Genomic DNA, 13,741 nt, shown 5'->3' on the forward strand with positions numbered 1-13,741 from the left:
GCCTACTTGACGGCCCGCCCTTTCTGGTCTTCTGCTGCAGCATCTTGTCTGCCCGAATTTTCGCCGGGCATTTGTTGTCCGTCGCTAGATGCGTGAGCGATCGGCAGTTTACGCAGTACTTGCGCTGGCAAACGTGGCCGTCTTGAATAATGCAGCCGCACTCGGTGTACCTTGGTTTCCTAGTGCACACCATTTCCTTGTGGCCCAGGCCTTGACACCGACGACAAACCACTGTAGTGGGCTTGTACAGAGTCACCTTGGTGATGAAACCATGGTACAATATTGTCCTCGGTGGACGTTTTCCCTGGAATGTGACCAGTGCCAGCCCTCTGCTGCCCAGTGGCCTGGAGTAGAGAATTTCTTGTGTCCTGCAGTGGAGTGCCTCGTGAAGTTCGCCCGCAGTCTCCTTCGGGTCTACTCCGTGTGCCACCCCTCTACATGTGTCTTCCGGGGGTATTTCGTGGGCGATCACTGTCACTGCCTTGTCTGACGCCTTGAGGCTTCTAATCTTCAGCAAGGTTTATGCCTGCAGGCGGTCCCGAACTATGGCCGAAATTGTATTGGTGACTTTTGACATCCTGAATGTCGGCAGTTCTTCCCTTGTGCACTGTGCCTGCTTGATGTTCAGTGCGGTGTAGAAGTTTCTTTGAAGTGTGCTAGCAGAAATACTCGTGAGGTCGTATCGTTCTTGGGCTCTGAAGACGACCACATAGCGTTCCTCTTGATTCGTTAGCTTCTTCGCGCTTGTCGTAGCAAGCGTGTCGACGTCCATCGTTTCTTGCCTTGCCTTGCGCTTTCGGTAATATACTTCTTGCCATGACTCACCCTCGTAATCAGGACCTTCATAGGTCTTGGATTCCCCTCTTGAACCGCCCTCTGTCTCGTTCACTTCCATGGAGTTCTCGGTGCTGTCCTCCGGCACTTCCGACGTTATGGTGTCGACACTCTCGGCACTCGGTCTTCGAATTCGTTTGTGAAGCCCCTCCCCCGCTTCGCTAATCGCGACCCGCCGTCGAGCAGACTTAACGTACGTGGGCCTCGTACAATGTAGCCTGGCTTGAAGGCGGCTTTCGCTCGTTGCTCGGGGATCTTCGCTTCCAGAAGCTTCGATGGACCCCCATTGGGATCCATTGCTTGCTTGCGTAGGGCCTCCGTCTTTTCCGCAGCTGACACCAGCAGCAACGTCGAGTCCGTCCAGCTCTGCCGACGCCAGACTTGTCTGGCTCTAGGCCTAACAGACCCGGACTTCTTGATCCGTCCGAAAAGACTTGTCCAGGTTCAGGCGGCGGAAACTAACTTCGTCCGTCAGTGCCAATTCGTACTAATCGCCTTCGCAGTAATCGCCTTTCTGTTCTAGCCTTTGCAGCCTGCGCAAATCGCGGATAAGTAGCAGCTCGACAAATTCGATCGTCCTGCCTGGAGCGTCGTCGTCGTCTTTCTCCCTCCGATTTTGAAAAGGACGATGTAGAAAAAAATAGAAAATAAGGCACGTTATTCTGGTAGCTAACTGAGAAGGACGAAGAGGTGGCATTAAATGGTTGCCAGTCCAGCAGTGTGGATATATATTTTTTTGTGTTTGCATTTTCTTGTGTTGAGCTGCTAAGTCCGACCCTTTAAATGTTCTTGCGACAGTCTTAGCAGATATGTCGGCAACTGGATTGTTTTAGGCTACAATGTGCACCGGTCAACGCAGGCTAGAATGAATGGACACCTTTTTTTTCTTTTCATTTCGTTTTCATTTCAATTATTTCACCTGAAAGGCCCCTTAAGAGCATTACATAAGGGGGGATGTAATCAGGGATTATACATAAGCTGCGAAATACGAACATGATACATGCAGGGCATACTCAAAAAGTATAGAAATTAAAATGTAAAAAAAAGAACGAGGCAATGCTTCGTTTTACCTTAAGTTCAGACGCAGCTGGTGTATGAGATATTGGGATGAATCAGAAAGCGACAAAAGCTTACCATCATAGAGTTGGTCGTGTTCGTGCACGTGTTCTATCATCACTGAACCAATCATAAACAGAAATGGCCCAGTAATTTGCGCTTTTGACGCATCTTGATTGGTCTCATTACATCGTAGCATCTGCTGCGTGTGGACAAGCTCAAACAAAAGTATAATATCAAGCAAGATGTTGTTTCATAAAAGAACAAAAGTAATCAGGGTCAAATATGGTAATAGTGGAGGATGGGAGACTGCTGCAGTCGCTGATGGCCTGAAGAATAAATGATCGATTAACAGCGCTAGAAGAAACAAAAATGTGTTTGACGGTGCAGGCGTTGTTGAGGCGAGATGTACGGTAGGGGGGTGATAACAAGGTGCTTTTGAGGTCGGGAACGTGATAGTACATTTTATCAATAAGGCAGAGTTGAGAGACATTCCTCAGATGCTGCGAAAAGGACATGCTTAGTTGACTTTTTAGCGGTGAGACACTGACAGAATCAGGGAATTTAAAAATAACAAAATGATGAAATGAGTAGCTGTGCTCTGAACTGCCTCCAAGTTATTGATAAGGTACAGTTAAAGAAGTTCCAGATGGTTGCAGCATATTCCGAATTTCGGTCTCGTGCCAGCTCACGGAAGAACGTTGGAGCGATTCTTAAGTTATGTCTGATTAATGCGAGAGCTCTAGATGAGTCAGCAATAATGGCTTTGATGTGGTTATTTCAGAAACGGTCTGAAGTTAGCCTGACACCAAGATATTTATACGCAGTAACTGTTTCAATCAAACCCGACTCTAGAAAGCATCGGAACACCAGGGTGGAGTTTTTCCGGGTAAAGTGAATTAGTTCATTTTTTTTATTTGCTTAATGACATCATCCATTCTTTGCACCATTCCTTAATTTTATCTAGGCCTTCTTGCAGCTGCGCATTATTTTGCACACAGGTTACTTTGTTATGAATGACAGAATCGACGGCGAAAATACGTATTTTAGGAGAAATTCTCCTGTAAAGATTATTTATGAATATTAAAAGGAGTAGAGGCCCAAGGACGGACCCCTGCGGAACGCCAGAAGAAACATTTATTGCGGAAGATCCATGATCATGAATGGACGTCAGCTGTACACAGGAAAAGAAAAACTCTGGAATCCCTGCAAACGTTAATTGCTCAACACAAAGGGATGTTAGTTTAGGAAGGAGGCGTTGATATCAGACACAGTCGAATGATTTAGAAAAAAGAATACTGCGTAATTCTTTACATGACATTCAAGGTTAGTGGGTAGATCATGGATGAAGTCACAAAGCTGTGTTTCACATGAAAGCCCCTTTTAAAAACCGTGTTGCTTTTTAAAGAAAATTGAAGTTAATAATAGGTGCCTCAAGATAGTGTAGACGTGGATATGCTCAAGTAGTTTGCATGAAATGGACGTTAAAGAAATTAGGCTATAGTTTAAAACAGGAGGGTGGCTACCCAGATTAGAAGCTGGAAGAACTCTGGCAACTTTCCAGTCTGACAGAAGGACGCTTTCAGAGTGGAATTGGTTAAAGATGATGTTCAAATACTCACTAATAATAACACTGTTTTTTTTTATTTTATAGTTCGTGTTGTTGGTTTCAGCTGAAGGAAGTTTTACTTCATCAGTCACTTTTTAATACCGGCGGAGTTAACTTTGATAGGAGGCGTGGGCTCGTACATCTCTTCCGGGTTAGGGGACACAGCCCAAGCACCCGTTAGAAACTACTAAATAAAAGTATTCGTTAAAGACCTTAGGGCCGTCGCTCTCCGGAATCGGGTGGCCGTCGTTATGAGTAAGGGGGTGGTAGAGTGGTCATTCTTTGGCGACGCCAACTTTCAAACTTTCTAGGGTTACCGCGACCGGATTTTCCGCTCCACGTTAAAACTCGACTTGAAAGTTGCAGCAGAGAAGACAGGTCGGCCATCTCGTAAATCCGTGGGTCGATGTCCTGTACCGCGTGTTTTTAGCAGCGTCATTAAGGCTTCATCATCCGTCTGAAGGGTGAAAAGGCGGCCCCACAGGTAGTTGTGCCACCGCTGACATGCCCGCAGGCATGCCAGTGCTTCTCTTTCACCCACCAAATACTTTCTCTCTGCTCCGTTTAGTGTGCGATAGGCGAAAGCGATGGTCTGAACTTCATTCCCACTGCGGTGCTGGAGTACGGCACCAGGTTCATATCCGGATGCATCGGTGGATACGATGATGGGAAGACTAAGTTCGAACATCTTCAAAACCCTAATGAAAATAGCATTGCTTTGATGTTCTTGAAGCTGGTGTCAGCTTCGGTATCCCAAATGTCTGCAATGTCTTTTCCCAAGAACTTGGCTCCGGGGCTCAAATTCTGCGACCAGACGAGCAACAAAACTGATGTAGTATTCTACTATCCCAAGGACTACGCGGAGTGGTGAAATGTCCGTTGAGATGGGAGCTGCGTTGATGACGTCTATTTTTTGCTTAAGTGGGGAGATTCCTTCGCCACTGACATGATGGCCTAAATATGAGAGTTTTGGCAGCGTCAAAAAGACAGTTCTTGTTAAGCTTGAGTCCACTATCAGCGATTCGGTGGAGGAAATAAAGTAATCCCTCCAGGTGTTCGTCTCTGGTCCTGCCAATGACTTTGACGAGGTCCAGGTAAAACAAGACCCTTTTGCATCCAACTAGAATCGTTAGCTTAATCTGCTGGAAATTTTCTGGAGCAGTAGCGAGATCGAAACAACCTCTCTTGACGCGGAATAAGCCTTCATGTGTTATAAACGCGGTTAAGTCTCGGCTGTCAGGGTGAAGTGTGACGTGGTCATTAGCTGAAGCCAAATCCAATTTCGAGAAACGTCTCGCGCCATGCAGCGCATTCACAAGCTCCTCAACATAAGGAAGAAGGTAACTGTCAATAAAGACAGGCATCCGAATGAATCCATCTTTCTTCGTGACCACAACAAATGGGTGAAACCCATTCTGAAGCACCTGTGGGTTAAATTACTCCCGCTGCCTCAAGGCGTCTGATTTCTTCAGTCACAGGCTTCCGCGCCATGAAAGGAGCAATATTAATAATATAACATATTTTATTTTCTGGTAGTGTTGAAAAACGGCCACGAAGGCCTACCTATTGGTACACTATGCCACGCATATTATGATGTACAGGCTGCACTTATTGCCGGAACCTTGTGAGTGTAGTGCTTCACTTGACCCAGCTCGGGAGAGAAGAGGTGACTGTAATCCTTCGAGAACGTTGGAAGGCCCGGTAACGCTGTTGGAAGTCTCGCCGCGTTCTCACGGCCTGGAGCAGCAACTCCCGTCAGAAATTGTTTGGGCGTAGGTGCAGATTTGTGGGGATGAAGACAGGTCATCCACGCTGCCTCAGTGAAATCCGACGACCCGTCTCGCTCTGAGGCCTGTGCAGGGGCAGTTGTAGGCAGTGTCATCTACTCGTCTTGATCCGACGATGATAGGTCAAAAGGCAAAACGCTCTCAGAGCTCTGTTTGGAGGCTTCTGTCGAGTCCTCGGTTTCCGTATAGAGGCAGCTCATTGTCGATCCTTGAATGTGAAGATTCATAGCTTTTACGGCATCCATTCCCAAAAACGACGCGCCGGTATTCGCTATATTAAACACAACCCTGGCTGAACGCTCCTTGAGCGTCACTGTTGCGTTGAGCGCTCCCAGGACTTCAATACGTTGCCGGGAGTAATTGAGAAGAGTTACCGGCAGTGGGATAATCTTTGCGTCACTTCTGAAATACCTTTGAAGGACTTTGTGTTTCAACGATGGACACTGACGAGCCGGTATCTAAGAGGAACGTAAGTGGTCTATCATAGACATTCACGTTGATGTACATAACTATAAGGGGAGGCGTAGCTACACGGCAAACTTGTGTCTTGTCATGTACTTCGTCGGGAAAGATTTGGTGGTTTCGTACCTGACTTTGACGGCGCAACGCTGCAAGCCCATCTTCATGCTGGACACGTGTCGTAGCTCCGACAGTCGTCCAAACCGAATCCGCAGTTCGCACATCATCGTCCGTCGCGATAGGTCTCGCGCAGCTTACGTGTTCAGAGGTGAAATGCAAGGCGCGGCTGTCCAAACGCAGTGAATGGAGTTGAGTGCTGGTCGTTATACCTCGGAGCGCGATAATCAGATCTACTTTTGGCAAAAGGCACGCACTCACGTGACCCTTGCTGAAATTACGAGCTGCGCCGCTCGCCGTGACGGGTTAGAAAGTTCTGCACCGCTAATATACGGGAGCATGAAGCTCCACGCAAAGGTCAGACGTCGACGGTCTCGGTGGCGTGCGTGACGTTGAAAGTGAGTTGCTTTTCCGTGGTAGCGGATCCGTGATAATGGCCTTGACCCTTCCGATGTTCAGGACGGTTTTCACAACTTGCTTGAAGGGAAGGGTATAATCCAGGAGCAGCCGTTCTCGAATTATAGTGGACAGCATTCCAGCCGTGAACTGTTCCCTAATGTTTTCGCCCTGCTGAGAATCGAAGTTGGCCGGAAATGCCATATCTAGAAGGGCGGTTAAGAGATCGGATAAGCATTCTTCGGGCTGGTGATAGCTCCGTCGGAAGCGGTGACGCTCCAGGCTGATGTCGCACGACCTTTCGAAGTGCGCGCTGAAGGCGTCGACAGCATCTTGATAGACACTCGTTGTCAGCAATCTAGAAGTGGCTGCCGCTGACGTCGTTGCTCGCGACGGCACAGCGACAGCGCGGAAAGAAGGCAGGTTGCCGAAGAACCGTTCACCCTCTATTCCCAGGAAGGGGAGGAGCAGGTGTCGGTGGCGTTTCATGACATGGACACCAAATGCACCCATGTCACAATCAAACAGCGAAATCCAAAGCTCCCAGGGAATTTCCGAGGTGCCATGGTTTGTCCAGAAAGTCTGGAGGCGGCTTGAGTTCGTATCCCTCCATCCTTGTTCGCCAGAAAGGATGTGGTGTCTGGAGACCCGGACTGGAACGACCACACTTGAGCGCGGCTCCCACGAGACTAAATGTTTAATATATTTGGTTACAGAAGAAGAATTAGAAAGAGCTGAGGACAGAAGAAGACGAAGTCATCAGAATGCTTCTCCTGGGGCCTTGGGATAATGATGATTGTGCCTTGACAACTACGGACGCCCTCATACGTTTCCTTACAGTAAGAGCCCTCGACAGGAGACTCTAGTATGTTGCACTGAACTCTATCTTGCGTCCATTTTATGTGCCTGATAAAACTGCAAGTGTGATCTTTTTCATTGTTTTTACTTTTCGCCTTCTATATCTGTAATACCCCTACCCCATCCCCACCAGATCAGCCAGTCAGGAGAGTACCTCCCGGCTAATTTCTCAGACTTCCTTTTTAGTCCACGTCAATAAAAAAAATAAACTAAAAGATACAACAACGCAAAAGTAGAAATACATTGTTAGGAAGAAGTAAAATCAAGAGAAACAATGCGAAAAAGAGCACGGGGACTCAGGCCCGATGCAGACCTGTCAATCCAATCAATGGTTTCTCGGAGCGGGACCACGCGGTTCTCGACCTCACGCCATCGCCCACGCGCTCCTGTTTGTTTGTGAACACGAGTTGGTGTATTGTAGTTAAAGAGCTGCGTGATTCGTGTTTCTGACATGTGTATCAGATCGCAATGAGAGTCAATGGTTTTGTAACCTTTGATTTTGAATTTATTTTTAAATTCTAAGCATATAATTGCAAGAGACAGTTATTTTGTAAATTGAATTCGTTACATATCAAATGAGTGGCTCATTTGATATGTAACGAATTCAACTTACAAATTAAGTACTTGTGGGATACGTCGTCGTGGTCAAAAACAAAATCCAACATAGAAATTTAACGGCGGTTTATTGTCGTGGTAGCGGCAGTCGATGGTAGTTCCGGTTAATCACGTGCTTCTGTCATTTCTAAAAAGACCAAAAGTCAACTTTTTGGTTAGATGTTTATACACCTCGAAGTTAATCTGCCAGAACAAGCCGACATTGTTACCCACTGTAGATGAACAATTTAGCCAGTGCAGTATGACTGCAAATCTCGGTCTTTAACGTGCACCACGCAGTAGTGATACACGACCGCATGCCGGTACGATGCTCATCCAAATTAAAACGGGTAGGGGTGAGGATTGAACCCAGGATACATAAGCTATGCAGCTCGAGCTTTCGCTCCACGTGCTCCCAGCTGGTGTGCGTTAGCCCACTCGGCCACCGTTCCCCCTTCTATTTTTAAACCACCGGAGACGGAGCAAGCGTCAGCGGCAGTGGACGATGACACTGTGGTGGCTGTGTTTCTAATCGGCCACGCAGCGTTGCGGTCGGCCGCCCTTCGCCGGAGTAGAGGACGACGAGGCGAAGGCTGCGTCAAAATGGTAGAGATAGTGCGTCGTCAGAAACTCTTTAGTACGTATTTTAAATACTTGTAGTTTAACTAGCGCCCCTGCCTATACCACACCTTCAAACGCGTTGTTAGTATGATATGTGCGGGGTCAAAAAGTACGGCACTTCTGCCAAAAACTGTAAAAATATAGGAAAAGCAAAACCTTATTGACTGACAGCTGGTATTAATATGTGAGCACCTGCCACTGCCACGGTGAAATCAACACAATATTTTTGGCGCAAGATGACAAAAGAGGCAGACAGAAGGTCTATTCACAACTCAAGCCTGCTCCTCGCCCTCTCGCGGGCGTACGAGGAACCAGAGGACCGGGACTGCAGCGGAGACGGTGGCAAGGACTGTCGGCCTCGGTGCCGCTGTTATCCGCATGGTTCTGGTCGACGGGTTAGTGCATCAAACCTTTGTAAAGGAGAAACGCGAGTCCGCTAAAATAGGACTTGCTGTGTACCGCTTTGCACCTTTTAATAGTTAACATGCTCATTTTCTTCGCGCATGTCAACATCTCCGTCCACGGTCATATGCTCCTGCCCTGAGCGCTTTGTTTTTGGAGGCTAACCAATTAATTTCAATACGTTGACCAGCGTTACCGAGCAGTGGCGCTTTAAATCTTGGAGAATCTATCACTGTGTCTTCCGCCCTCATGGAACTATGCCACCTCGCCATCTATAAGGTGTTGGAGTTGCGAAAAGACTTTTCCAGTAATAACCTTCTGCGAGCAGCCATCTTTGTGTGACGTGTTCTCCCTACGAAAGCTCAGGCGGCGGGCATGCATTCATAAACGAGTGGCTCGGCATTTTATGCCCAGGAAGGTGCTTACATTCGGTAGAAAAATAGCTCAATTGATCGACGGCTGGGATTTCAAAGCTCCCCACTACGGTATTTTCAATTGGCGTGAATATGACTGACACATTTTGCGCTTGTTTTTTCGTGCGGAGGCCTGAGAATGAAAAAGTCAATCGAAACGTAGTTTCTTGTGACAAACTCTTTACCTTCGTGGGTGATGAGGGCTGAGAGTATAGCGTGTTGTTTAGATGCATTAGTAGCAACAATTATGCTTTTTAGGCGAGACTGTTGTGATAGTTTAATCACTGGTTTGATGAGTAGCTCGGGACTGCTATTTCTTGTCAAGGACTCTACTTTTCTGGTAATCATTCTCTTTTGTTGCTGACTTGGCGCGTGAAGTATTGCCAGACAGCATTCAGTTGCCTGTTTTTTTTTATTATTTGTGTTGATGAGATGTTTTTTATATACAGAGTGTTCTTGCGAAGGGTTTTAAAACCCCTAAAAATTGGGACGTTCGAAAAAAAAAAACCTGTCTTCGGGAACAAACTACCATTCCCGGCGGATGTCAGGAATTGCCAAAAGCATACTAATTAGCCAGCTAGTTAATTAAAATTTGTTCATTAACTTTTTAATTAGTGGAAATAGACATATGGTTCTAATTAGAAAGTTGCTGAGCGTTATCGAAAACAAATAAATTAGTCATTTACAGAAATACTCAGCGCGTGAGAATAGTACTAGCGCACTAAAGTTACGACTCGTGGAGCCGGTACAAGGCTGGGGCTAGATAAGAGGCGGAAAAATCGCGCGAGCGCCTTACCACAACCGGTAGCCTTCTACCTCCTTCACGAGTGGTATCTTTAGTGCGCTACTACTCTTCTACCGCGCTAAATCAAGAGTTTGGGGGTTTTACGTGCCAAACCTACGACGGGCATCTGGCACGCCCCAGCGGAGGACTGAGGATTAATTTCGACCACCTGGGGATCTTTTGACGTGCAACCGAAAGCTCGGTTACACGGCGCCTTCTACGCAATAAGCCTCCGTCATATTGCGGGCACCTCGGTCGGGATTCGAACCCGCCACCTGGGGATCCGTAGGCCGGCGCTCTCGCCTCGGAGCCACCGAGGCGGCTTTCTACCGCGCTGAAAGTCTTTCTGAAATTGACTGATTTAATGGTTTCCCCCAGAATGTTGGTTTCCCCCCAGAATGTTGGTTTCACCAACATTCTGAATGGAACCATATGTCTATTTCCACTAATTAAAAAGTTAATTAATATATTTTATTAATTGGCTGACTAATAAGTATGTTTTTTTTTGTTTTTTTTTTTGCGATTCCTGACGTCCACCGTGGCTGGTAGTTTCTTCCCACAGACAGTTATTTTTTTTCAGACGCCCTAATTTTTAGGGTGCTTGAAAGTCTTCGCAAAAACATCCGGTATATTGTACCACAATAAATTGTACAATTCACACAGCCGCAGCTCTGAGCCAATTAAAAAAAGGAGGTGACATCGCAGAAGCAAAATCATTTCAAGCCTCACCCCCAAGAAAAGAAAAAAGATGTCCAGCGAATTTGCCATTTATATATATATGTATATCTATATATACATATGTGTGTTATTTTCGTTTTATATGACAGAACGTCGTACTTAAGTCAGAGTGAATGTTTTTTTCTGATCTGATTTTGTTTTTGGTGGTTTTATAGCTTCAGGGCTGTCAGTGGAAGCCACTTTATATTGAAATCTTACATGTATGCAACCTAAAAATCAGAAAATACTTCTTTGCATTTAAAAAAAAAACAAAAAAAAAACACATAAAAACATTGTCTTTGTAGTAAAGTTTTGCTAATGTTGCGGTTTTACTATCAAAAGTAGGAAAAAGGTTACCTTACGGCAATTTAAAATTTGCTCTAAAATGATCTGAGCAACCTTCCGCAATACTGCATGTTATAGGTGGTGTTCACCTTGAGGTGCTCGAAGTGGCTTTTATTTTGTATTTAGTGACAGTAGTATACTACAAATAGAGGGACTACATACTTGTCACTGTTGAGTTCAGTAGCTCCTACGTTATGTAGTCTCCTGCGTTATGAAAGACCCAATGGGAGCGCCTGGCCAAGGCAGTGGCTGGTAGGGGCGACTTTGTGCGCTCTGGGAGATTCCAATCTACCCAAATAGAGGACTCACCCGGGCCTCAGCTAAAGTGCAACACACGCTTATCAATTTCCGGTTTCGCGGTTTAGAGCTGTTCATCTGCACCATGTCACGGCTACCAACTCAGACGTTATTGTCTTAGAGAGACTGGCCAGAGTCAAGCCAATCATTTTGACCATTAAAGGGCAAGGTTCGTGCCATATCCTTCTAGTTAATGAATGCGCTCTTCACTACACTTTTTTTTCAAATATGAGAATCGGGTGATTTTCTTATATTGTTTATTGGACAGTGCTCGCTCTCAATTTTACACCAGAAACAACTAATAACAGAAACAGTGATGAAAATGCTTTCTTAGAGCCTTCGTGACCATGTCTCTGGGCGTGATGCCCATAAAGCGCACTCTTCGGTCAAACCTATCAAAAGCTTTTCAGAAGTTCAGAACCAGTTCATCCCCGAGTGAGAGTCCTTTCAGCAAAACAGAACAGAATCATACCGAGTGCACATAGCTCTTCCGACCACTGCGGTATCAGCCACACAATTTCAGTAGGACTTTTATATTGAAAGAGAATGCACATACTACCAAGACCTTTTGGGTAGCCTTTCTGCTGTGTTATAATTTAATTAGGATCATAATTTATATTTTATGTAAAACATATTTTACTAAACATGCATCACTGTTTATCTTGTTCCTTCTCCAGGTGCTGCTATCCAGGTCTACGTCACAGCCATGAAGTGGCCATGTGGTGAACCCTAGACAATTGCTGTAATTAGTACCTGCATCGGCAGTGGCACCTGGTCAGAACCAGGTGCCAAAGTTTCAGCCCAATCCGATACCTTATTCAAGAGTTATAAGTGATTTTAGGAAAATTTTCATGGGAAAATGGAGCCCATTTTTCCCGTTTCCGGTTTCTGGCGCAATAGAGCCCTATGTATTCGAAAACTCCGTCGGCCGCCATTTTCCCATGGAATCTTTCAGAAAATCACATAACTTTTCAATAAGGTTCGGATCGGGCTGAAATTTGGCATCTGGTTGTGACCTCTAGCGCTACCTTTGGGCGGAGAATGAGCATTAGGCGATGCCTAGTTTATTTTTCGCGATAATTGAAAAACACCTCTAAATTTTTTTTGCTGACATCCTGTATTCAAGTTTCTTTCTGGATGTCGCTTCTAGGTTAATTTGGTCAACGCAACCTGCGCTTCGCCAGAAGGGGGACGAGCTAAACTTTATTTTTATATTATAGCTCTAATAAGAAATGTTTCAATATATGTGGCACCACCGTCTGCTTGGCGGATTGTGACCTTCCGACCTCTGGAACGTGAGATTATCCAGGAATCCAGGAATGGGAACCAAAGTTAACGTCGGCTAAACATTTCGGGACTTCAGAACGCACTGAAGTCAGAAGTAATGCAAAACAGAGTATGTAATAAAAATTGTTTCTATTTCTTTTTTATGTGGCCCGATTTTTTAATGTTGAGACCGAATGATTCGAGTTGGCACGAACGTACATCAGAACAATTCCACAATACCCCTCGCCGCGAGGTCTGAAATCTTCCGAAAAAATCTATCGTGTCTAAGGGTGGATTCGTAAAACACAATGCAATGTTTTCGTTTGTTAGAGACATTGACGTTTCAAAATTTTCGAGATTTGCTTCCTCCAGCTGTTCGTGGTGTTGGAAAGACGCGTGTCAATATGAGCGCCTGTGAAGGTCGTGTTAAAATATGACAAAAAACAATGGCTTCTTTTTTTTTATCTTTTAGTAAGACGTGGCGTACATCGTATGAAAAGTCATCCTTGCAAAGCATCCCGGCCCAATAGCTACTCTAACCATGGTTACGAATGCACTGGTCCTCCTGTTGCTAGCCTCAGGTAACATTGAATTTTTATATACTTAAATAATTATCGTGCGAAGTGTCGTATTAGCCTTGATTCTACCAGAATTGTTTTTACGAATATCTAGTCCCGGCTTACAAAAAGCCATTCAAAAAGGCGTTTTATTGAGTAGTAGGTGTTAAACTCACATACAACATTTTTTTTCCTTCAAATTGACTCTTGCAGACTTTGCCAGCGCTTATCACCAGAGCGAAAAATGCCGAGTCACTGAGGTTTGGACGCGCGCGCTAATCGTCTAATATTGCGCACAACAGAGCAAGAGCGGAGGCTCAGATGGCGTTTCGCAGCCCAGCAGATGAAGATGGCAGAACTCAGAGTCGATCTGTCGGAAAGATTTATACTTCCTGGCAGCTGAAGAAACGAGACTGGGGAGTCCCGAACTTATCGCTTGGCAGCCGATCAGATTGTGGCCGATGAGAAGGCCGAACAACGCAGGCCACCGAGCAATGAGAAGACATACAGAAGCCCTCACTGGCAGTGACTAGAGCGGCACCGTCCTTCACTCATTAAGCTTCCGTTAGAACATTTTTAGCCTCAGCATGGCCCGTTGCCTCCCGTCGTCCTTTGATGGGGCGTGCTCG

At 45.8% G+C, this 13,741-nt stretch overlaps 1 protein-coding gene across 1 annotated transcript in view; it reads left to right on the top strand.

Moving 5' to 3' along the window:
• Positions 1-5,838: 5,838 nt before the first annotated feature.
• LOC115320230 overlaps positions 5,839-13,741 on the top strand; it is a 195,409-nt gene continuing 187,506 nt past the window's right edge. Inside the window, exon 1 of the mRNA XM_040222692.1 lies at positions 5,839-6,013. Coding sequence (XP_040078626.1) covers positions 5,839-6,013 — 175 coding nt within the window. The remainder of the gene's footprint in view (positions 6,014-13,741) is intronic.

Source organism: Ixodes scapularis, unplaced genomic scaffold (assembly GCF_016920785.2).
Source record: "Ixodes scapularis isolate PalLabHiFi unplaced genomic scaffold, ASM1692078v2 PGA_scaffold2__306_contigs__length_199485367, whole genome shotgun sequence".
Lineage (NCBI taxonomy): Eukaryota > Metazoa > Arthropoda > Arachnida > Ixodida > Ixodidae > Ixodes > Ixodes scapularis.